Here is a 25,974-nt window from a genome sequence, read left to right on the forward strand (position 1 = left end):
AATTGGTTCATGACTGATCCAAAATTCCTCACATCCATTTTCCTGCTTTTGCCCCGTAACCCTTGATTCCCCGACTGATCAAGAATCTATCTAACTCAGCCTTAAATATACACAAGCACTTTGCCCCTACAGCTGTCTGTGGCAGGGAGTTCCAAGGACTCTCAACCCTTTGAGAGAAGAAATTCCTCCTCATCTCAGTCTGAACGAGGTACCCCTTTATTCTGAGACTTTGTCCTTTGTCTTAAATTCCCCCATAAGGGAATTCATCCTCTCAGTACTAACCCTGTCAAGTACTCAAGAATCCAACATGTTTCAATGAGATCACCTCTCATTCTTCTAAACTCCAGTGAGTAGAATCATTACAGAGATAGGGAAAGGTTTCACAGTAAGGATAAAACATTTTGAAATGTTTGTCTGGGAGTTACTGAAGGTCGGCAAGCACAGATGCAGATAGTCACATATAGGTAAACAGGACTTGCTGCATGTTATGACACTGGCAGCACAGCTTTAGATTACCTGACATTCATGGAAGGTAGAGCTGGGAAACTGTACTATGTAGAGATAACAAAGGCATGAATGAAGGTTTCAGCAGCATTTCTCCAGTGTGCCTATCCAGTTTTTGGAACTAGACCCACTTACCTGTTCTTCTCCCATAGTCCAGCGCCTTTTCCCTACAAATTTATTTTGTTCCCTTTAAGAAGTTACCATTGAGTCAGCTCCCACCACCCTGTCAGCAATGTGTCCCAGAATACACCAACTCATGGTGTAAAAACAACGTATCATTTCCACCTTGGATTTTTGCTTTGACAGTTACCTTACACCTATGTCCAATAATTAGTGTGATGCAAGATGTTTCGTTCATTTAATTTTAATATAATTTATTTGGGATTTTTAAATTTTTGAACTAGTGGCATACAGGTTTTGTGTGTGTGTGTCTGAAGTGGTTTAACAATTAACATTTAAGTATTTCGTTAGCCATGGTGATTTCTTAAAATAAGTTTGAGAAAGATAGCTCTTGGAAGCTAATGGGAAGTTATTTACATTGGGAGAGTATATGAGTGAACAAAGTAAATAGAGCAGTGCATTAGGATTTCTGATAGAAAATTCTGGAATTTTGGGGAAACACCCATAGCTTGGCGGGGGAAACTTTTGAGTTTCAATTTGGAAGCTTTCAGAAGTGTTGGTTGAAACTTGACGTGTAAAACCCTTGTTGCTGAGAAAGAGACACAGCTTAGGACTGTTAAGTTGTAGATTTGTGTTGGTTACAACCCTGAATGAATTATTTGAAGCTGAGAAAGTCTAAGCTAAATTGCAATGGAGACCCCAGGAAGCGGTTATTGGATTCTCAAGATATGGAATTGGAATTGATGTCACAGTTAAAATAAGCCCTATTGATGTGATAAAGAATGGAATTCTCTCTGGTGAGTACTGTAAAGGAGTACATGTAGGATTATTAGAATTCCATTTTTCTGTGTATTTCCACATCTTTGTGTTACATGTGAATAGTTTGGTTTATTCAAGAGAGTCAGCGGGTCAGAGGTGAATATGGTGGTCATCACCAAGAAGAAAGTGCTAGAGAAACTGAAAGATCTGAAGTGGATAAGACGCCTGGACCAGATGGACTATACCCCAGTGTTCTGAAGGAGGTAACTGAAGAAATAGTGAAGGCATTAGTGGTGACCTTTCATGAACCAGTGAAGTCAGGAAGGGTCCCAAAGGACTGGAAAATCACTAATGTAATCCTCTGTTTAAGAAGGGAATAAGGCAAAAGATGGGAAATTACTGGCCAATTAACCTGACCTCAACTGTTGGAAGATTTTGAGTCCATTGTGAATGATGAAATTTCTGAATACTTGGACGTGCATGGTAAAATAGGGCAAAGTCAGCACAGCTTCATCAAGGGGAGGTCGTGCCTGATAAATCTGTTAGAATGCTTTGAGGAGATAATGAGCAGGTAGGACCAAGGAGAGCCAATGGATATTATCTACCTGGACTTACAGAAGGCCTTTGACAAGGTGCCACACAGGAGGCTGCTGAATAAGATAAGGGCCCATGGTGTTAGAGGCAAGGTACCAGCATGGATAGAAGATTGGCTGTCTGGCAGAAAGCAGAGAGTGGGGTTAAAAGTGTCCTTTTCAAAATGGCAACTGGTGAGTATCAGTGTTCTGCAAGGGTCGGTGTTCAGACCACAACTTTTCACTTTGTACATTAATGATCTAGATGAAGGAACTGAAGACATTCTGGCTAAGTTTGCAGATGATACAAAGATAGATGGAGGGGCAGGTAGTATTGAGGAGGCAAGGAGGCTGCAGAAGGATTTAGACAGGTTAGGACAGTGGGCAAAGAAGTGGCAGATGGAGTACAACCTGGGAAAGCGTGAGGTCATGCACTTTGGTAGGAAGAGTAGAGGCATAGACTATTTTTTAAACCGGGAGAAAATTCAGAATTCTGCATGCAAAGGGATTTGGGAGTCTTAGTCCAGGATTCTCTGAAGGTTAACTTGCAGGTTGAGTTGGTAGTTAGGAAGGCAAGTACAATATTGGCATTTATTTTGAGGAGACAAGAATATGAAAACAAGGATGTACTTCTGAGAGTTTAGAAGGCTCTGGTCAGGCCATATTTGGAATATTGTGTGCAATTTTGGGCCCCATATCTCAGGAAGGATATACTGGCCCTGGAGCGGGTCCAGAGGTGGTTCACAAGAATGATCCCAGGAATGAAAGTCTTAACATGTGAGGAACGTTTGAGGACTCTGGGTCTATACTCGATGGAGTTTAGAAGGATAAGGGGAGTTCTAATTGAAACTTACAGAATACTGAAAGGCCTGGACATTGGGAAGATGTTTTCATTAGCAGGAGAGGCTAGGACCCAAGGGCACAGCTTTAGACTAAAGGGAAGAACCTTTAGAACAGAGATAAGGAGAAACTTCTTCAGCCAGAGGGTGGTGAATCTATGGAATTCATTGCCACAGAAGGTTGTGGAGGCCAGGTCATTGAGTATATTTAAGACAGCGATAGATAGGTTCTTGATTGTTAAGGGGATCAAAGGTTACAGGGGGAAGGTGGAAGAATGGGGTTGAGAAACGTATCAGCCATGATTGAATGGTGGAGCAGATCTGATGGGCTGAATAGCCTAATTTCTGCTCCTATGTCTTGTGGTCTTATGGTCTACTCTATTTATCTTCACTTCTTTTGCATGATAATCTTGTCTTTTGGCCGAATTCTAATGTGCAAAAATGTGTGTTTGTATTTCAGTGAATGATCACCTTGTTAAAACCAAAAGAAAACAGAATACTAAGCCAGATTTCAGTGTGGGATCAGACTTGTCCAGTAATAACATTAGCTTTGATCATAGCATTTGACCCTGCTGCCAGCAGAAACAGTATCTTCCCATTTACTCTATTATAACCTCTCAATTTTGAACATCTCAATCAAATCTCCCTTTAACTTTGAAAACAATCTCAGTTTTAGTCATCCCACATAACTTATGCCTGGTACCATTCCACAGATGCCTGTAACCCTCCAGGGCCTTGACATCTTTCCTGTAGTCTGTGTGCAGAATTTGCCAAAATACTTGAATTAGTGACGAACCAGCATTTGATGAAATTTCAACTCCTCTGCTTCCTCTTAATAAAATCAAGAATGGCATTTTCTCAACACCTTCACAGATTTATGTACAAACAACCCCAGGTATTCATGTTTCTGCACAAACAGCCTTTAAAATGATACCATTTCATTCATATTGTCATTCATTTCCCTTTGAAAATGCATCACTTCAGAATTCTCTGCAGCTGCTATGTGCTTGCCCATTTCACCAGTCTCTTCCCTCCTGAATTCTGTTACAAATTTCTCACTGTTAACTAAATTTCCAGATTTTGTATCATCTACACACTTTGATAATGATGCCCTGTATACTGTTGTCCAGACCATTAATTTCCATTGAGAAGAATTGGTTATAATAGCACACACGTGGGGAGCACAACTGAATGCTTCCTCCAGTCTGAGAAAGAACCATGTACACAACTCTCTGTTTCTACTCCTTAACCATCCTTGCGTGTACGTAGTCACGGCCCAATTACTCCCATGGGCTTCAGATTTACAACAAATCTATTATGTGACACATAAGTGCTTTCTGAAATCCATGAGTTTAAAGGTCAGGTTGTTTCTGCAGCTAATAAACTCTTCGCCTGTTATTTTACCTTGAACTCTGTGTGCGGAAGAAAAACATTCCAAGGAAAAAGAGGGTGTTGTGTCTTTAAGGTCCACGTTATAAATGGCTATTCCACTATAGACTGCTTTGCTATTAAATAGGACAGGATTAGGGCATTGCCAGCTGGACCACCATTTATTGCCCATCCCTAATTGCCCTCGAGATGGCAGTGGTGAGCTGTCATCTTGAACCACTGCAGTCTATGGGGTGTAGGTACACCTATAGTACTCTTAGGAAGGGAATTCCAGAACTTTGACCTAGTGACACTGAAGAAATGGCAGTGGTATACTCTACTGTCAGGATGGTGTGTGGCTTGGAGGGGAACTTGCAGATTGTGGTTTTTCCATGTATCTAATGCCCTTGTCCTTCTAGGTGATACAGATTGCAGCTTGGGAAGAGGCTGACTGAGAAGCCTTAGTGAGCTGTTGAAGTGCATCTTGTAAGTGGTACACACTGCTGCACAGAATCAGGCTATTCAACCTGTTTGACCAGTAGTGTTTCTCCCTCATATGCTCTATCATTCATTTGTCAGCAACAAACGCCTTTAACATAGCCATCTTTTGCTTTCTCCATCATGAACTTATTCATCTTGCCCATAAATGAATTTATGTCACTGTCCTTAACTACTCTCATGTGGTAGAGAGTTGTACACTTGAACCACTCACTTCCGGAAGACATTTCTCCTGCATTATCCACTGGACTTAATGGTTACCCATCATATATTTACAAGCCCTAGCTTTGGTCTTACCTAAAGAACATTAAACTCTTTCTCCTGCCTCTCTGATCATATCCAATAGCATGAGTAATGTCAGAAATTGTGGGGGGGAAAAAAAACTTGCAAGGTCTGGCAGCATCTGTGGAGAGAAAGTTGAGTTAAAATTTTGGATCCAGTGACCCTTCTCCAGAACTTCTGTTCAGAAAGGATGCAGGCAGACCCACTGAGTTTTTCCAGCAATTTCTGATTTTTAGCATCCAGAATTCTTTGCATTGGTTAACTTGAGGAATACCTTCACACCTCTTCTTTCACAGAAATATCTGCCAACTAACTCAATCACCTAACCTCCCTTCACTTTGTATGTGCTTATTACGCAAACAGAAATAAAACTGACAACAATGAAGAATCTGAGATAATAAGGTGTAGAGCTGGATGAACACAGCAGGCCAAGCAGCATCATAGGAGCAGGAAGGCTGACGTTTCGGGCCTAGACCTTCATGTGCTGGTTTCTGTTTATGTGGTTTAGGTATCGCACTTAAGCCGCAGGATCAGGCTTACCACATTACCCAGTGGCTAGAGTCGAAACAACATAGTTTAATTTAGATGAATGCATTTTGGTAAAACAAACAAGGGCAGGACTTATACAATTAAAAATAGGGCCTTGGGTAGTGTTGTAGATCAGAGGGAGCTGAGATGGTGGGGCGGGGGGAGCGGGGAAGATACATAATTCTTTGAAGTTTGGATCACATATAGACAGGGTAGTTAAGAAGGCATTTAGCACACTTGCTTTTATCGCTCAGTCCTTTGAGTATAGAAGTTGGGTCATCATGCTGAGGTTGGACAGGACGTTGGTGAGGCCTCTTCTAGGATACTGTGTCCATTTCTGGTCGCCCTGTTATCAGTAAGATATTATTAAGTTGGAGAGAGTTCAGAAAAGATTTACGAGGATGTTGCCAGAAATGGTGGGTTTGATTTATAAGCAGAGGCTGGATAGGCTGGGACCTTCTTAACTGGAGCATAGGAGGTTGAGAGGTGACCCTCTGGAGTTTTATAAAATCATGAGGGGTATAGAAAAGGTGAATAGCAGTTTCTGTTTCCCTGGGGTGGGGGATTTCAAGACTGGGGGCATATTTTTATGGTGAGACGTGAAAGATTTTAAAAAGACTTGAGGGACAATTTTATTACACAAAGGGTAGGTCATGTGTGGAATGAATTACCAAAGGAAGTGATGGATGTAGGTACAGTTACAATGTTTAAAGGACATTTGGATAAGGACATGAAAAAGAAATGTTTGGAGGGATGTGAGTGAAACGCAGGCAGGTGGGACTGGTTTAGTTTGGAATTATGGTCAGCATGGACTGGTTGGACTAAAGGGTCTGTTTCTGTGCGGTATGACTGACCTCGCTCCTCAGGTAGTTATGCTGCTGTTGCTGTTCACCCCAGGTTCGCTATGAGTGACGCCACTCCTGAGGTACTTATCCTGCTGTTCACCCCCAGGTTTGCTCTCCTTCACTTTGTTCTGTTGCTGTCACTGTGCAGACTGACTGTTCTTATTGCAGTCTGACTCGTGCCTTGTATAGTTTTAACGAAATTTCCCTTACGCTCCATTCCCTTTGCAATAAAGGCCAACATTCCATTTGCCTGCTTTTTGTTATTCACGGACATGGCAGGTTTATTAAATTCCCTGTTACCTAGCTCCCCCAACAATGCAGCTTCCCCCTAGTGTTACACATGTCTGTTAACTTAGAGCACGTTCTCAGGCCTACAGCAGGGATAAACCGATACAAGAAGTTACATTTATATAGCCCCTTTAACAAAATAAAAAGCCCCAGGTACATCTGCAAGTTCAATTGGCAGTTAGGGAAAGCAAATGCAATGTTAGCATTCATTTCAAGAAAGCTAGAATGCAAGAGCAGGGATATACTACTGAGACTGTGTAATGCTGTGCTTAGACTGCATTTGGAATATTGAGAGTAATTTTGGCCTCCATATCTAAGGAACAATGTATTGGTGTTAGAGGGGATCTAGAGGAGGTTCACAAGAATGATCCTGGGGATGAAGGGCATGTCATGCGAGTCATGGTTGGGTCAGTGCTCGATGGAGTTTAGAAGGATGAGGGAGATCTGATTGAAACTTACAGAATACTGGGAGACCTGGACAGAGCAGACATGGAGAAGATGCTTCCATTAGCAGGACAGACTAGGACCTGAGTGCACAGGGTGAAGGGATGACCCTTGAGAACTGAGATGAGGAGGAATTACTTCAGCCAGAGGGAGTTAGGGAGGATGGTGATTTAAGCAAAATCCCACAATGGGAATACATTGATCCTGCTCCCTAGTTAAACGTTCCAGTTCCGAGATGGAAATTGGGTAGCAGCTATGCATGTGAGCTCTTGCCCGGGGCTCGTCCGCTCCCATCTGCTTTCTTGCTTTTTTTCCTTTTTACTTCTGCTCTTTTTCTTTCTTCTTTCCTTCAATGGGTTAGTCAGCAGCATCAGAGCACCAGCGAGGGGAGGCCTTGTGCGGAGCAGTCTCCCTGCGGTTGGAAGCATCAGTAGAGGACTCTTCAAGATGGCAGTGCCAGCAAGGCAACATCTTTCTGAGGAGGGTGGCCGGAGCAGGACTCTCGGCACTGCAGCTGAGCCGGGGACTCCTGGTTGCAGTAGGCCCAGAGTGGGGATTCCTGGTATCGCCGAGGTGGCAGCAGAGCCAGGGACTCCTCTGTGCTGCAGAACTCGCTCCCCGCTACCTGCGGCAGGGCAGGATCACTCTGTCATACTGCCATCGCTGCACATGTATGGGAGGCCGAGCCCACTCTTGCCCCACTGAATTCGCCAAAAAAGGGACCTTCAAAGAGAAAAGAAGAAACAAAGACAGAAAGAGAAGCAGAGAAAGAAAGAGCAAAAGTGAAAAAGAAGAAAAGAAATGAAACAAAGGATGCAGACGGAAGAAGATGAGCCCCGGACCAGGAGTTGCTACTCTACCGCCATCTTAGATATACCAGGAAGGGGCAAGTGGAAGCAGCTTGCTGTAAGAAGCGGCAGATTGCAGAGAAAACTACTAATTGACAAATATTGCAGCATATTCCACCGAATGCAGAATTGAAACTGGTCTCTTTCGCACAGACAAGTCATACACCCATACCTCACTTCTCCAAGTTCCATAAACCTTCAAATGCTCCGAGAAAGCAAAAACATTACGCAGTCAATGGTCATAAATGCGGAGAAAAAGCAGATTTTTTTTTTATTATGTATTCATGGGATGTCGGTGTCACTGGATAGGGCCCATCCCTAATTACCCAGGGTGCAGTTAAGAGTCAACCACATTACTGTGGGTCTGGAGTCTCATGTAGGCCAGACCAGGTGAGGATGACATTAGTGAACCAGAATGTTACCTGGGTTTTTGGATTAATAGTTTAGCAATAATACCACGAGGCCATCACCTAGTCTCATTTTCTCTCTTCCACTGTTATCACATTAACCGCTAGCTAAAGCATGTATTGCTTAGCAAATGAAGCATCACTTGATAAAATTCACGGTTGAACTGTGTCATGGGTGGGAAATAAATTTCAAACAGGAGTGGGTCCACTTATTAAGTCACTTATATAAATGATATTGGTGTGAATAAAGCAGGTATGGTTAGTAAGTTTGCAGGTAGAGTTATTCAGCACGGTCCAACTTGTTCACACAGACCAGACATCCCATCCTGACCTCGTCACTTTTTCCAGCATTTGGCCCATATCCCTCTAAACCCTTCCTATTCAGGTACCCATCCAGGTGCCTTTTAAATGTTGTTATTGTACCAGCCTCCACCACTTCCTCTTGGCAGCTCGTTCCATACACACACCACCCTCTGCATGAAAAAGTTACCCCTCAGGTCCTTTTAAGTCTTTCTCCTCATACCTTAAACCCATGTCCTCTAATTTTGGACTCCCCCACCCTGGGAAAAAGACCTTATCTATTCACCCCATCCATATGCCCCTCATGATTTTGTAAATCTCTATGAGGTCACCCCTCAACCTCTGTTGGTCCAAGGAATAAAGCCCTTGCCTATTCAGCCTCTTCCTCTAATTCAAATCCTCCAGTACTGCTCACATCACAGGTGGTGTAGTGGGCAGTGAAGAAGGTTCTCTCAGAGTACAATGGGACTTTGCTCAGATGGGCCAATGGACCAAGGAGTGGCAAATTGAGTTTAATTTAGATAAATGTGAGGTGTTGCATTTTTGGTAAGGCAAATCAGGACAGGATTTGTACAGTAAATGGTACAGCTCTGGACAGTGTTGCCAAACAAAGTGACCTAGGGGTCCAGGTGCATAGTTCCTTGAATGTGGAGTCACAGGTAGACAGGGTGATGAAGACGTTGCCTTCATGGGTCAGAACATTGAATACAGGAGTTGGGATGTCATGGTTGTGACTGTACAGGATGTTAGTGAGGCTACTTTTAGAATACCATGTAAAATTCTGGTCACCCTTCTACTGGAAGGATGTTGTTAAACTTGAGAGCCTTCAAAAATGATTTACAAAGACGTTGCTGGATCTGGAGGGTTTGAGCTATAGGGAGAGGCCGAATAAGTTGAGGCTATTTTCCCTGGAGCATTGAAGACTGAGGGGTGATCTTGTAGAGCATTATAAAATAATGAGGGGCATATATAGGGTGAATAGTCAAGTTCTTTTTCCTAGGGTGGGGAGTCCAAAACTAGAGGACATCGGTTTATGGCGAGAAGGGAAGGATTTAAAAAGGACCTGACCTGAGGGGTAACTTTATTTATGCAGAGGATGGTGCATGTATTGAATGAGCTGCCAGAGGAAGTGGTGGAGGCTGGTTCAGTTCCAACATTTCAAAGACATCTGGATGGGTATAGGAATCAGAAGGGTTTAGAGGGATATGGGCCCAATGCTGGCAAATGGGACCAGGCCAGATTGGGATGTCTGGCTGGCGCTGATGAGTCGGACTGAAGGGTCTGTTTCCATGCTGCATGAGTTTATGACTTTAGGTGGTCTTTGATATTGCAGGAGACATAGTCGGACAGCTAGAAGGGTGTTGTGGCAATATTATAACTTCAAAATATAAGTTGGACTTGGTGCAGATGCAAAATATATTTACGCAGCAGACTGTAGGAAAAGTTATAGAAAATTATCTTTTAATACAACATAAAATTGTGTTGAAAATTCCCTTTTGTTAAAGCTTATCCATAAACAATATCATTTTAAATGAAAATCATAAAAAGTAATCAAGCCCACATCTCCCCCACACTGAAAATAAACATCTCTTCTATATTTACAGATAAATCATCATTCAAGGCACTGAGTTTTTCTTTAGCCTTCAACTTAAGCCGGCAATCAACAGCTTTGTCCATTCGATAGACATCGGACCTTGGTTAGTTTACACAACGTTAGCATGGCACCTCCTCAAATTTGAGATAAAATGAGTATTCTTCCAGTGTTTTGTACAGAATATTCTTTCAGTTTAGCTTCTATAAACTGAACAGCCTTCACTTTGGTGTACACACACATATATCGCTGATTATTTTAGAGGGATTCACAAAAGATGGATTTCCTCTTTGTGACTAACAATTGAGAAAAAAAACAAATCACAGAACTACATTTTATATATAAAAGTGACAAAACATAGCCTCTCCCCTCTTTGAGTGTGCAAATTTGTTTGTGATTAATCGAACAATTATCTACACAGAACATACAATTGCCATTGCAAATAGAAAACACTATTAAACTATTCACGTATTTCTTTATCATTAACTTGACTCATGCAGCAAAAAGAATGGTGTTTACCCAAAACTGGCTACACAGAACACTTCAAATAGCGGTTTCAGTCTTTAAAGTCTGACTGGATTAGCATTGTTCAGAGACTTTATAGTTCAGCCTGTTTTGTCACAGCCGGCAGAACAGTTCACTGTCGACATGGACAACAACAGACTCAGACAATTGGAAAGGTAGGCACTTTGAGATTTCCTTCATTTCAGCTAAAACCCTTCACAGATTGAGCGTAAACAATGGAAACACTTAATTAGAGACTCCTTGGGCTTGTTAACTGTATCAGGAGACAACAGTCAGTGCAAAACTAAAATTAGGAGAGAAGCTTTCAATGTTAGAAAAAGAGCAGAAGAAATTAGTATTGTGTATGGACTCACCAAAGTTACAGGGTGTTACTGACATGAGGAGCACTGAAGATAGTCACAGGAAAGAAGAGAGCAACGAGGAAATTGTCATCTTCAGTTTGAAAACCGATGAGTTTGAGAATTGATGGCCTTCTTTCTCCGTCTCTGGTGTGGGACATAGGTACCTCCTTTGCCAGGTGGCTGTAGAATTGAGAGGGTGCTGTCTTCAGTTGGGGTCATGAGGAGGGGAGGTGGAGGAGATGGTGAGGAAAACGGAAATGGGTTGCACTCCTGTCATCATCACTTCCCCACCTCAGTACAAAGCATCATCTGTGGAGATTTCAGGGACAAGTGGGCAGCTGAGGATTGTCTAGTCCTCCAAGGTGAAGGATAATGACAAGTAGAATAATGGCCCCATGCTGGACTGTACGGTGGAATCAATGATTCCTCTCAAATGAATTCCTTTCTGATGGGGGCAAAGGTCGTCACATATATTAAAAAAAAAAGTTGATACAGTGCCAGCATCGTCTTCCGGATTAGCTTTTGTCACCACAGTTCGAGGTGATTTGTCTTCTGCTGACCACCTTGGTATCTTTATCAGGAGTGAATATTTCACAACACAGGAGGCTGAATATACCAGAGAGGCTATTTCAATGCATCTCCATTCATATGGTCCAACAGCAGAGCAAGGAAACCACAAAGAAAAATACTTTCAAGTGGTATTAAGCATGACATTCAAAACTGAACAGCAACAGAACTTTCCAGATAAACATGTGGGCTATTCCGAACCATCTGTTTCAGCTTCAGACTTCCCCTGTGCCAAGTACAAACCGACATACTATCTTTGTTTGTATTTTTAAAGAAAACGTTTTAAAAGAAAATGAAGGTGGAAGTTTTGCCAACGTCAGCTGGTCATATCATCAGCTCATTGCCAGCATAATTTGCACAGGGAAGGCTTCTTAAAAGCAAGGTGTTCATCTTTGGGTTCTACGTTGCCTAATGCAGAAGGCTGACAAAATGGCAACCTTGAGCCGTCACGCGCACGCACTTGTAATGATGCCCTCTGAAAACATGATGCCATTGAAACGGTTCCATGCTGCTCGGGGTTCCAGTCATTGGCAAGGTCTTGAGTTGTGAATAAATATCGGATCAAATGAATCCAACAGGGGGAATTCACAAAGAAGGGTATTTACCTAAATAAAAAACTGGCAAGTGTGTGAAACCTATTACCATGAGCAGTAGATGAGCTGAATAGCAAAATCATAGAGAAGCTGGATAAACATAAGAGGACAAAAGAAATTGAAGGTTATGCTGATACAGTTGGATGGAGAGCATGGGAGGTGGCTTGGTGGAGCATTAACCATTATCATCAGTTGGGCCAAATTGCTTGTTTCTGTCATAAACTCTATGAAAGAACTGAGTGAAACACACGTCTTAAAAGTCATGTTTTTACAGGCATTTTACAGAAGCAAAACCAGCATTCTGAATACTGTAAACGCGTTTAAGATGGCAGTAAAATGCGAACATGTTTAATCACTGAGCATCAACACTGTTTCTGGGGGAACATGGCTGTTTGGTGACTGGGGTCCCAGGCCTTGTTGTACGATAATTCAGATCATGGAACCTAATAAATCTCTAACGATGCTGGTTTCACTCAACTCTCATTAAATGCCCGCAATACTTCCTCAGCGCTGGTGACAACAGATTTATTATATATGAAGATCAGAGAGAACACAAACACATTTCCACAGGTCTAGGAAACCAGGACATGTAAAGTGCAGAGGCAATTACATTTAAGTCTCTTTACTCAGCAGTACAACACATCTTCCCCTCTCAGTACAAACTATACACATGATGCACATGGGTTAGTGGTGCGAGTTTAATTCTGCCATAGAAACTAACATTTCAGTGCATCATTTAAGTTTTTGTTTGCTAATAAATAAAATTAAGCAAGAAAACTAGTGTTAATGGTCTTGTTGTTCTCTGATCTGCATATAGATTCAGTACCATATTTGGTGAAACAGCAAAAGGCAACTATGGAATGGCATGGATAGGTCCATTTTTCTCTTCATTTTTGGCACAATTGTTTGCATGAAATCAAGACAGCTTTGGTCCTTGTAATCCAAACTCTGGAAACAGCGAGGGCTCTGTGCAGTAAATGCTTTCCACAGGGTTAATGTGGCACGAAAGTCTGTGCTAGCTTCCATCAGCTGTTTCTCCATGCCAGCTACGGCCGAGTAAATTCCAGTTCACTGCTACCAGCGACCACTGATGCTGGCTATGTCGGAGTGATATTGCCGTGGCAAACGACCACTTGCTCCACCTTCTAGAAATGCTGAGCGAATACTTGGAGGCTCAAAGGGTTTTTGACAGTTTTTGTTCAATTCTGTAAAGGGTGTGAAAAGGGAAAAAAAAAAAATCATCATCTCTGAGGTCCAAGCATCAGAATTAAGACTCTGGTTTAATGATTGCAGTTACGTGTATAACATGTGGTAACAAGTTGAAACATTAAGCTTCTCCCTTGCTGTTTGCATTCAGCAAGACCTGGACAGCATTCCAGATTGGGCTAAATGACAAGTCATGTTAACGTCATATTAGTGCCAGACAATGACCATCAACAAGAGAAAATTGAATTAATCTCCCCTTGACATTCAGTGGTATTTTTATCAAACAAACCACCTCCAATACCCCAGAGGGTGATATTAACCAGAAGCTTAGCTGTACCAGCCATATAAATGCTGTGGTTACTTGCGTACCACAGAGGTTGGGAATTGTGTGGCTCAGCTCCGATTCCCAAAATCTACCTAACAATTACAAGGTACAAGTCAAGAGTGTGCTGGAATACTCTCTTCTTGCCTTTATAGATTGCAGCACCAACAACACTCAAAGAAACTCAGCACTATCCAGGACAAAGCAGTCTATGTGGTTGACATTTCATCTACCACCTTAAACTTCACTCACTGGACAATGGCAGCAACAGTGTATATTATCCACGAGATAGACTGGAACAATTCACCAGTGTGCTTTCGACAGCACCTTCCAAAACTACAGTCTCTACCACCTGGAAGGACAAGAGCAGCAAACATATTGGGACACCACCACCTGCAAATTCCTCTTCAAGTCACACCATGTTGTGATTTGGAACAATACTTTTGCTCATTGTTAGAACAGAGCAGAACCAGCAAACAAATTTCAAGTTGCTGCATTTTCTGCAACTCTGTCTGGATCATTAGTCATGTAAATTTTATGCAGAAGCTCTGACAAATCTGGGGGATAGCTTTGCCATCAGATTCTGGGTGTCTTTTTGAAAATTGCCTTACTATGAGCTGTCTAGCTAATAGGCATCCATCTATCAGCCCCAAACAATTCTCATTTCATTGCAGTGAATTGTAGAATCCCGACAGTGTGTAAAAAGGCCATCCAGCCCATCAAGTCCACACCGGCTCTCCAAAGAACATGCCACACAGACTCACACCTGTAATCCTGCATTTCCCATGGCTAACCCACCTAATGTACACATCCCTGGACACTATGGGCAATTTAGCCTAACCTGCACATCTTTGGACCGTGGGAGGAAACCGGAGCACCCGGAGGAAACCCAGTCAGACACTGGGAGAACGTGCAAACTCCACACAGACAATCGTCCGAGGCTGGAACTGAACTCGGGTCCCTGGCGCTGTGAGGCAGCAGTGCTAACCACTGTGTCACTATACCGCCCAGTCACACAGATTGTATTCCATTTGTAATTGTTGCTGCATCAAACTGCAGATAGCATCAATAACACGGATCATATGTGGATAATACAAGGATCGTTGGTTCCACTCTGCCGGTGGCAAATAGGCTGCTTGCTTTATCAAATGCTCATTGTGTTTGGAAAGTATCTGCCAAGCAGTTTGCACTCAGTCAATGTACTATGTATACAATAAACTCTTTAACAAGCCATCAGCTGGTTTCTCATCAGCAATGGCCAGTCAACTCTCATGGCATCTCTTCGGGGAAGCATGTTCATTCTCCAGTAGCAATAGAATTGCTTTTTATCAGATTGCTCAGGTACCTTTGCCAAATTGTGTGGTTAAAGAAAATTGCACAAGCATTGACACTAATTCATCTCAATGTATACACAAATCAAGTATGAATAGGAATCTATATATAATTATGTTGGACAATTACTATTGGGGCTGATAGATAGATGCTTATTATGCAGACAGTTTATAGTCAGGCAATTTTCAAAAAGAGACCAGATTATGATGGCAAAGCTACCTACCAGATTTGACAGAGCTTCCCCTTAAAATTTATATGAGCAATGATTCAGATATAGCTGCTGAAAATACAACTTGCGATGTGTTTGCTGGTCCTGCTCTGTCCTAACAAGGGCTAGTAGCCTCAGGCTAATCAGTCCACCAATATCTCCCAGTTTAACATCAGGGCCATGGCTTTTAGAGTCATCTTATTACAAAGGCACCCAGAATATAACTGGAGGAAAGATGTCATGGCTGAGTGAAAGACAACACAACATTTATTATTTTGACATAGTTTAGACAATTAGAGTTCACAAAAGCACAAAGATTGAATTTCTCCCTCTTTTTTCACCTTTGTGGTACATATAGCACACATATCAAGTGTATTGTTACTTGCAACTTAATTTGTATACAATGTTTAAAAATGACCAAATATGGTGCGCATCTTTATAATAAGCTGGGAAGCTCACTGAAGAAACTGGACAGGGCTTGTGAGTGTAAAATCTGTTCCCACACGACAAAAGTATTAATTGAAAAATTAAGTTTGAAGCTGAGGGGACAGTCAGAAAAGAGGAATGTGCTCAGCGTAAAAATAAATGAACAACAGAGACTGAGAGCAGGCAGACAGCTTAGAGCAGAAATTCAATATTCTGAGGGTGTTTCACAGATACACTGTGTTGGCACCTGGACAACAGCAATGACTATAGACAGATTTTAGGAATCATGTAACAGCGTAATATGGATTGCTGTATTTACTTGCATATTTGATTTGTCTCCAAGTGAATCTAGGGATAATTTACTATGTTAAAAATGCTATATAAATGCAAAAGCAGAATAGGGTGGAATAAAATCGGAACAGGTTGGAAACACTCAACAGTTCAGGTGGTTAGGTGTTGGTAGAGGAACAGAGTTAACATTTTAGGCTGATTACCGTTCGTCGGAACTGGATAGAGTTAAAGATGCATCAGGTTTTAAACAGATACTAAAGCAGGGAAGGGAGGAAAGGATAAAAAGGAGAGGACTGTGATAGGGTGGAAGGCAGGAGACATTAAAGTACAAAGGGAAATGAAGCTGCAAGGCAGGAGAACGTGGTGACAGATCAAGAAAATAGACAAAAGCTTGGTCAAGATGAGGAATAAAACAGCTAAAGTGGGACCATTATCAATGATTTCTGGCCAAAAAGAAAGGCTATTATTTGAAATTGTTGAATTCAATGTTGAGTTTGGAAGGCTGCAACATGCCTAATCAGAAGTGGAGGTGTTACTCCTGCAGGGTCATTCAAACAGTGGATAAAACACTGAGGTTGCAGTGGAAATGTGAGGGAGAATTAAAATGACAGGCGACCAACAGCTCAGGGTCACCTTGCGTCACGTGACCTAGGGGATACTCAGCTTGTTCAGAAAGCAGCTCAGATCCAAACCGTTCAGCCTCGTTTCTTGCCAATGCTGACTGATCGGCATTTGTGAGACTTCCCAATCTTTCCAATTTCTTTTGAAACTCCATCCAATTGCAACCCCACACCCAAAAAAAACCCCGAAAAGCCCAAATTCATACTTGTAGTTTGTTTTCGATTTGAAAATGCAGTTGATTTAATCTGTTTTTGTTTTGTGAAAGGGTAATGTATCCAAGGTGTGTTAGACAACCATTTATGCAGCATCCAGATCACCGCATTCAGTGGTGGGCAACAATACCACAGGTAAAATACACTGGCCTCAGAAGCAAGAGTCATGAGAATGATACTGTGGCTGCAAGGGTTAAATTACAAAACCAGGCCCTGTTAACTTTCTGAGGAAGGGTCCCGACCCGAAATTTCAGCTTACCTGCTCCTCTGATGCTGCCTGGCCTGCTGTGTTCCTCCAGCTCCACACTGACTCCAGCAGCGGCAGTTGCTATTAACTATCCTGTTAACTCTGGCCTGTTTGTAGGGGATCATAGACTTGAATGATTGATGCGTTCGAAATGTTAAAGAGATCGATGAGGAAGAGACGGGGAAATTATTTCATCTGCTGGGGGCACCAAGAGCAAGGGAATATGATCTTACCGTTGGAGCTGGCCCATTCAAAAGGAAAGTCAGAAAACAATTACCTCTCACAGAAGGTTGTGGAAATCTGTACTACTCTCTCCCCAAAAGAAAAGAGCAGAGATGCTGAAACTTTCAATACTGAGCTTGATAGATTTTAGTTAGCGATGTGTGTGCAAAGGCAGGTTAATGTACATAGAGTACAGATCAACCAGGACCTAATGGGATAGTGGGGCAGGCTGACAAGGTTAGCTAGCTGACTCCTGTTGCTATACAGACAGAGTTACGATGGCAATGGGGCGCTGTGTTAACATGACATGCCCGTTTGAAAGTCTGGCAGTAGTTTGTAATTTTCATTGTCGATTCTGCTCATTTGAATTCACCTGCAGATGCTAACCCAGGTCAGATCTCAAATGCTGATTGGATCAAATTGTTTTCTGAGTAGTACTAGTGTCCTTCATGCATCCATGTCCACTAAAAGTGTGGACTGTACTGGGCTGCCACACCATCCAGGAGGAAGGGCTTGAGAGAGAGAGTGCACTGACTCTCGGACACTGTGCTCAAAGTTCCTGCTGGTGCAGGGTTCACCTTTCACCCTCTGGTGTGGCTGTACCCTCCGCACTCCCGTTTCAGTCCCCACTTCCCATTGCACCTGGAGATCAGGATGAATCCTGAGCAAGGTGTCAGCTACTAATCACTCCCTTTCTCCAGGTGACTCCTGTCCAAATAAGGTAGAGTAGCACAGCACTCACTCGTTTTTTCTTAGGTGAAGTCCTCAGGGGATTTCCGGAGTAAATGTTGACAGACCTTGGGTGAAGTCTTGACACACTCTCCCAGAAAGTCTTCTGATGTGTTTCAAAAGTCCTCTTCAAACCTCCAGCAGTAAGTGAACAGTAAAGGAGCATTAAATAGCGCTCCAAATTCTTAGCAATTCTCACTTACTTCCCAGTTAGCTGGACACATTTAGGAGGGGGGTGGGATTTGGCCTTGCAGCTTCATTAATGTGCCCTAGTGGGCATTTTTAATGGCCATTCAGTCCCTTAACAATCCTCTGATGCTCTTCCTAGCCCAGGCTTTAATCCCATGGCATCTTGTGCTGAACACAGTCTAGGCCAGCCTTTCAGCTCAAGGCCCCATTCCTGGCCATTCCAAGGCTTCTTAGTGCCTCAGGTGCCCAACGAGAACAGCCCCCTATACATTTTGATAGAAGGCCATACAACCGATTGAAATTTGGTGTTACCAATGGATGTTGTCAGGGAGTTTCTGCATACCCTCATATTAGTGAGGTCTCACACACACACACACGCTAATTATTTTAATCATTACACTTCACTGCTTAAAAACTCTAAACTGCTTTACGAAAACAGCAACGAGCCTTGAGTGATGCTTTCCGACACATTTAATCCTGTAGGCAGTTGTCAGGCCCTGTTTATGGGGGATATGCGTTTACCGCCAGCCTGACTACCACCAGGGCTTAACATGTTAAATAAGCCATGTGTTTCAAAGACAAGCTATACTAAGGATGATGCTCAATATAGCTCTCTTAAGTACAATTACTACATCAGTCAGACATTGTGTAATTTTTAATGACCGAACTTCTTGTACCCAGTACTGGATGACTACAAAATTTCCTCCAAGTTAAGCTGGAAGACCACTAGCCCTGATTTTGGTCACTACCAAAATCTCTGTCCCCCAGTCACCAGCTCCATACTCTCTCTTCATTAACTGTCTAAGGCTCAGTCAGGTTCTTTGCAACCTTGGTGTCATATTTGACTCACCGATTGGTGTCTGACCTGTGCCCTCACTAAAACCACCTTTTCCACCACTGGGAATCCAGCTCCACGCTATCACTGCAATCTATAACAGGCCCAAAGCCCTCTGGGTCTCTGTCCTCTTCCCATTCTAACCTCTCCAAAATCTCCACTTCTAAATGCCCCAGCGTTGGTGACCATTCTGTTAGCTACCTCAGCCTAAAACTTTGGAATTCCTACAGTTTGCAAACTTCCTTTCTGTCTTGAAGATGCTCCTTTCAAAGATACCTCTTTATTCCGACTTTTGGTCATCTCATCTAATATTTCCTTGATGAGGCTCCATCTCACATTATGTTTGCTAATGCATCTCTGAATCTCTTTTAGGTGTTTTACCATATTAAAGGTGCTTTATAAATAATAAACAGTTGTGTTGGTTAACATAGACACTACACCCCGCTACACTCCCTCTCTCGGAGACTGATGTCGAACAACAACTTATACATCAAGCCAGCCCCTCTATGATTTGGGCGGCATTGACATTTCTGCAGCATTCCTTTACATTTCCACAATACCATTACATAACTGTATTGATTTTAGACACTTTGGAGATGTTGGGACTGGAAGACAGCTTTATCTGTGCTCTCTCTCACCATTTCCACCACCACCATCAGTTTTGCTCGCACCTTATTGGGAAAAATAAACCATTGGAAATATAAACAGGTGCTGACCTGAAATTGCAAGCAGCATTTTCCTCCTGGCACCAAACGTGGAAATTCCGAGCTCCTTTAAGTCCTGGTCAGTCAGCGTGAGGAACGTCTGAAGGTCAATCTGAGAAGACATGAAGAAGAGAGAAGTCGGTACCTTCTTGTAGGAAATGGAAGAGATAAAATCTCCACAGGCCTTACTCCTGTCTCCCCGCTCATTGCTAATTTTAAGTCTCCATTCTGCTTTCGATCCCTGCCACAACCATTACTGAATGCTGCCCATTGGTGTATCTTTAGTCTAATTTGACAATTTCTGGAGGCATCATGTGACCAATGACTTCACACAAATCAGGAACAGCCAATTACAGTTGGGATATAATGAATTTATAATGACATATCTCTACCTTGGTTTCTGGCGTATTTTGCTATAATCTTTGTTGCTTGAAGCAGTTGAACATGGAACAGAGGAATTAAAATGACTCAATGGGGAGCTACATTGTGTGAAACGAGGTGGTGTAAGGGATTTGCTCGTTTTCACCTAGGACTGGTTATGATTCAAAGCCCTAACGTTGATAGGGTACCGGGACCTTGAACGAACTAGTCTTGCACCTCCTCAAAACCAGTTTCTGCTGCATCTGACCTCATGACCTCAAGCTATCCACAATCTAATGCCAACAGAGAATCTCCAACAGTGCCTTACGGGTATAGAATCGGGAAAACAAAACTGGACTAGTTCAGCCTGGCTCTATACTTTGGTTATGTCATCGTATTGAATCTCTAGTAAAAGTATCACTCCACGTTCGGCTGCCCTGGAGATCAAAGTCCAAAACTGAAACAGTGTTCCAGTGCTGACATTGATGTTTATCATTAAACGCTGGTTTCACTATACAGCAATCCACCCAAACAAATTCCCTTTATTTCACAGAATCATAGAATCTGTACTGTGTGGAAGCAGGCCATTTGGCCCATTGAGTCCACACTGACCCTCCGAAGAGCATCCCACCCAAACCCAGCCCTGTAACCCCACATTTCCCACGGTTAACCCACCTAGCCTGCACATCCCTAGACACTATGGGCAATCCACCTAACTTACACATCTTTGGACTGCGGGAGGAAACCGGAGTACTCGGAAGAAACGCACGCAGACACAGGGAGAACGTGCAAACTCTACATAGACAGTCACCCAAGGCTGGATTGAACCCGAGTCCCTGGTGCTGTCAGACAGCAGTGCTAACCACTGAGCCAGCATGCCACCCTTTATCTGAAAGTATTCTGCGAGAAAAAGAATTCTAAAAAGTGTGAGAACAGGCCTGGGTAAGACATGAGCGACAGTCAATGTGATGTTGTTGGACTCACCTCTTGCTGCTGGAAGATATCTGTGTATTTGCCTAACCCGAGTTTACTGAAGAGTTCTGGCAGCTCTGAACCTTTGAAGGAGTTATTCAGAGTGCAGCCATTGCTCCCCATCAGAGAGGAGATGCAGTCCATATAGTTACTGCTGGTTAAGTAGTGCTCAGCTGCAGAGACAAAAATGTCAAACATTACACCAGAAATCTGACATGGATAGAACCTTAATCTCAATGAGTCTCCCATCAGTCTCAGTGAAATGAGAGGAGAGTGAATTGGAATCTCAGTTTTGGAATATGGTGAGTGATAGCTTATTCAGATCAAGGTCCATTTAGTTTGCCTTCTACCATCCAATGCTAGCATCCCATGATATGATTTCGATGAACTGTTACAAACGACGTCCTCTATTCAGTTTTGCACCTCCAATCAACCTTGCTTTAACACACTGACATTCTGGTAACTCCTGGGGGGACATTTCCCACTCTTAGCTGGAACCAGAACATCTCATCAACTGCACTTCTAATTTCCATTCTTCTCTCACTATCACCTGGTCCGTCTAAGATGCTTCCCTTCCCTTCCTTTAGTGCTTGGTCTCCAATTCTGGGAGTAGACTGTCTGCTGCTATCCATTACAAGCTTCCTGGCCCCCATAGCTATCTCAAATACATTTCCTCACTTCAATACTGCTTCCTGGAAGGACTTCATTGTATTCTCTCAGGCACATATGTTCTGATAAAATTGCTTTGCTCAAAAATACCTCTGACATGTTTTCCTTCTCCTTCCATTGAAGATAACCCCACACCCAACCAATTTGGCTAACATCCTAAAACACGCACAACAATGCTCATGGGATTTGGACATTGCCCCTTATTATCCACCTCTAACTGGCCTTGCAACAATGACAGTGAGTTACCTTCTTTAACTGTGGTACTCCTTGGGGTTTAGGAAGTGGTTAGGAGAAGGAACGGTCCCAAGTCAGAATGATGAGTGATTTGAAAGGGAACTTGCAGATGGTGTTCCCATGTATCTGTTCCCTTGTCTTTCCAGGTGGTAGAGATGCGAATTTGGAGCACCTTTTCCTTCCTACCAGAACTACAATAGGGTTCCCTTTTTTTTTATTCTACCTCACCAAGTTCACATTCATTTCTGCCACATCCAGTGTGGTCACCACCAAAAGCATCCTCCACTCCCCTCCCCCGTTAGCATTCTGTAGGGACTGTTCTTTCTGTGACACCCTGGGCCACTCCTCAATCACCTCCAACACTTCACACCTCTCCACATGCACTGAAATTTCCTCCTTCCTCACTGTCTAAGGTCCCAGACAAAGTCCTTCCTGTTGAAACAGCAATTGGCTTGCCCCACTTTCTAACTTTTTTTTGCTGCTGTCAATGTGATCTCCTCTAAAGTGGGAGGGAACCAAACGCGGATTGGATGGTGACTTTGTGAAACACTTCTGTTCAAGCTGCAAGCATGACCCAGATCTTCTGGTTGTTTGTCATTTTAATTCACCATCTTGCTATCATGCTCACATTTCCCAGGCCAGCCGAGTGTTCTGGGGAAGCTGAAAGCAAACTCCAGAACAGCATGGTTTCAAGTTAGTCACTGCAGAGCCTTCTGGACTTAGAGTTCAACAATTTCAGGCCATGAACTCTGGCTCAAATTTTGATTTTTTTTGCCAATTGTTTTTCTTATCTGGTTTCTCATTTTTATTGCTTTCAGGCTGAGCTGCTCATTATTTTGATATTTACACCCTGGACAAATGTTCCACCTCTTTACAATAACCTTTGGCACTCCCTTTGCCTTCTGTTCTGTGCCAAACTTGTCCTTTAATATCTCCAACCTTTTATCCGATCCAAACCCTTCCTTTTGTTTTTCCACCTCTCCTCCCCTTTGCAACAGCATAAAACTGATCACAGTTCCACCTTCCTTCAATTCTGACAAGCCACATTCCACTTGTATCATAGAATCTCTATGGTGCAAAAACAGGCCATTCTGCCCATCGAGTCTGCATTAACCCTCCAAAGAGCATCCCACCCAAATCCAAACCCCCACCCCATCCCTGTAGCCCAATATGGAATTTTTACCATGGGTAATTCACCTAGTCTCCACATCCCTGGACATTATGGGCAATTTAGCATGGCCAATCCACCTAACCTGCACATCTTTGGACTGTGGGAGGAAACCAGAGCACCCGGAGGAAACCCACGCAGACACGGGGAGAATGTGCAAACTCCACACAGACAGTCACCCGAGGCTGGGATCAAACCTGGGTCCCTGGTGCTGTGAGGCAGCAGTGCTAACCACTGTGCCACCGTGCCTGCCCTTGAAACATTAACTCTGTTTTTCTCTCTCCGCAGAGGCTGCCAGTTCTGCTGAGTTTTCTGCAACACTTTCTGTTTCACTTTCAGATTTCATTTCAGATTACTGCAATGTCTGCAGTACTTTGCTTTTACAACATTTTTCCCTGCCCTGGAGAGGGAACAGAGCCAGAAGTGGAAACGATTATCTCAATCCACAGCAAAGATATTTCTTCTAACTCTGCACAAGGTGACGATAAGTTAGCCAGTCTCACTCAAACAGGGTTTAACTGCTATGGACTGTCTTCCTAAAACAGCAACTGCTCCTCACGAAGCTGTGTTCATGCAAGCAGGCTGCACTTCCACCTTGACACAACGACCACTGCCTGTGACAGAAATATTTTGCCATTTTTATTACCGCACAGCAGGCTAGCAGGAGGGAACTAAAATCAGGAAGGGAAACATCAATGGTGGGAACATCAATTAACAATGTCCTGACTGTACTCGCTCCAAATTCACCGGGGGATAAAACAATTGGAACCTTCCTTTCTTCACAAATGCTGAATGTACACATTGAGAGATTACATTTGGCACGATGCGGATTCGCTCACGGGCACAGTGAGGAGCTAGTTACGTTTCATTATGGTACAACAACAAGATTCAAAAAGCAGGGATAAGGTTTAACTGCAGCAACATTATGGGATGGTGAAAGGAGAGATTGTAATGAGGGACACCTGTTGAAAATACAATGAGCAACTTCTTTACTACTTCAGGCACAAGCTTCAGGAAATGACAGACTTGATGATATCTTACACTCCATTCGCTCAGTGGGTTGCATGGACCTGCCTAAAAGGGTGGCAGACACAGAAACTCGCACGGACCCAGAGCATGAAGGTGGCTGGAATTCCGAGGAAGGGTCACTGGACCCAAAACGTTAAACGACCTGCTGAGCTCTTTCAGCAATTTCTGCTTTTGTTTATGAGAGTAGCTGGGTTGCTCCTTATGGATCTAGAATCACAGAATCGTTGAATCCCTAGGAAGAAGCAGGCCATTTGGCCCATCAAGTCCACACCAACCCTTTGAACAGCATCCCACCCAGACCCAGCCCCCTACGCTATCCCTGTAACCCTGTATTTCCCATGGCTAATTTACCAAACCTGCACATCCCTAGACATTATGGGCAATTTAGCACAGCGAATCCACCCTAACCTGCACATCTTCAGACTGTGGGAGGAAATCAGAGCATCTGGAGGAAACCCACACAGACACGGGGGAGAATGTACAAACTCCACACAGTGTGTTGCCAGAGGGTGGAATCAAACCCGGGTCTCCAGTGCTGTGAAGCAGCAGCACTAACCATTGAGCCACCGTGCTGGACCTGCACAGAAACAATGGACTAAATGGTTTTGTCCAATGTTGCAACTTTTTTTTTTAATCATTTCGCTGACTGGGGAGGCCCTGTTTTGGGGCTGCAAGAGGGAAGCTGTACCAAGATATAGCTGACCCGAGACTGTAAAGAACACAAGTGTAGAAAATGACTTCTGCCTATCTACGAATGTTTTATATACACAGCACACAACAGTTGCCTATCAGTCATGCTTATAATAAACTTTAACAACATTAAAGATATGAATAAAGATGCTTCTGATAAAATGTGCCACTCGCTTTCTTTTAACTTTTCAAGACTCGCTGTCAGGGGCCAACTCAGCCAAGATCAGGAAATGAGAATTCCAATGCATTTTAAAGATGTAAACACTTCAACATGTTTTGTACTGGGATATGGGGCTGGAATTTTATTCCGAAGTTCACTTGAGGCCCCACATTTCAGGCATGCCAGCACATTTTTTTATTTAAAAAGAAATATTTGACTATTCCCATTACAGGGCTATTATAATATTATTTTCACACTGGAAATCCAAAGTTTGATCCTCCATCTGTGGCTGTGGGTCCAAAAAAAAAGCCATAAGCCTGGAACTTTTGGACGAACTGACCTTCTCAAGACTGAGACCAATGGATCTCTTCCCAGGAAGGCATTCAAGGAATTGGGAGAAAAGGCAAAATTCAGGTGAGGTACAATCTTAGAGATGACAGAACAGGTTGGAGGAGCTGATTGGCCAATGGCCAACAGTTTGGGGTCTTGCCTGAGGAGGAATTTTCTACCCCTCTACAGAGCAGAGAATTATGACCGAGTGGAATTTAAACTACAAGAAAAGGATTGAGGCTATTTTATAGAATTGTGACATTGGAGTTGTTGGTTGGTTCACTGAGCTGACTGGTTTTCATGCAAACGTTTCATCTCCCTTCTTGATGACATTGTCAGTACTGTGTAGCCTCTGTTGAAGCGCTATTGTTCTGTTCCACTCTGAATTTATATGGTCCGTTCTGTCATGGTGGACAGTTTGTTTCCGGTTTTGTTCCATAGTGGTATGTCAATGGGGTCTATTTCAATATGTTTCTTTATTGCATCGGTGGTTGAAAACCAGGCCTCCAGGAATTCTCATGCCTGTCTTTGTCTCACTTGCCCTAGTACTGTAACTTTGTCCCAGTTAAATTGATGTCCTTCATTGTCGGAGTGTGTTG

At 43.0% G+C, this 25,974-nt stretch overlaps 1 protein-coding gene across 1 annotated transcript in view; it reads right to left on the reverse strand.

The window, feature by feature from the left end:
* Positions 1 to 10,042: 10,042 nt before the first annotated feature.
* Positions 10,043 to 25,974, reverse strand: part of bicc1b (BicC family RNA binding protein 1b) — a 90,732-nt gene continuing 74,800 nt past the window's right edge. The window contains exons 9-11 of the mRNA XM_048609158.1: positions 21,108 to 21,268; positions 19,776 to 19,875; positions 10,043 to 13,424 (exon numbers count right to left, since the gene is read on the reverse strand). Of these exons, the coding sequence (XP_048465115.1) occupies positions 13,294 to 13,424; positions 19,776 to 19,875; positions 21,108 to 21,268 (392 nt within the window). The 3' untranslated portion in view covers positions 10,043 to 13,293. The remainder of the gene's footprint in view (positions 13,425 to 19,775; positions 19,876 to 21,107; positions 21,269 to 25,974) is intronic.

Source organism: Rhincodon typus, chromosome 20 (assembly GCF_021869965.1).
Source record: "Rhincodon typus isolate 14 chromosome 20, sRhiTyp1.1, whole genome shotgun sequence".
Taxonomy (NCBI): domain Eukaryota; kingdom Metazoa; phylum Chordata; class Chondrichthyes; order Orectolobiformes; family Rhincodontidae; genus Rhincodon; species Rhincodon typus.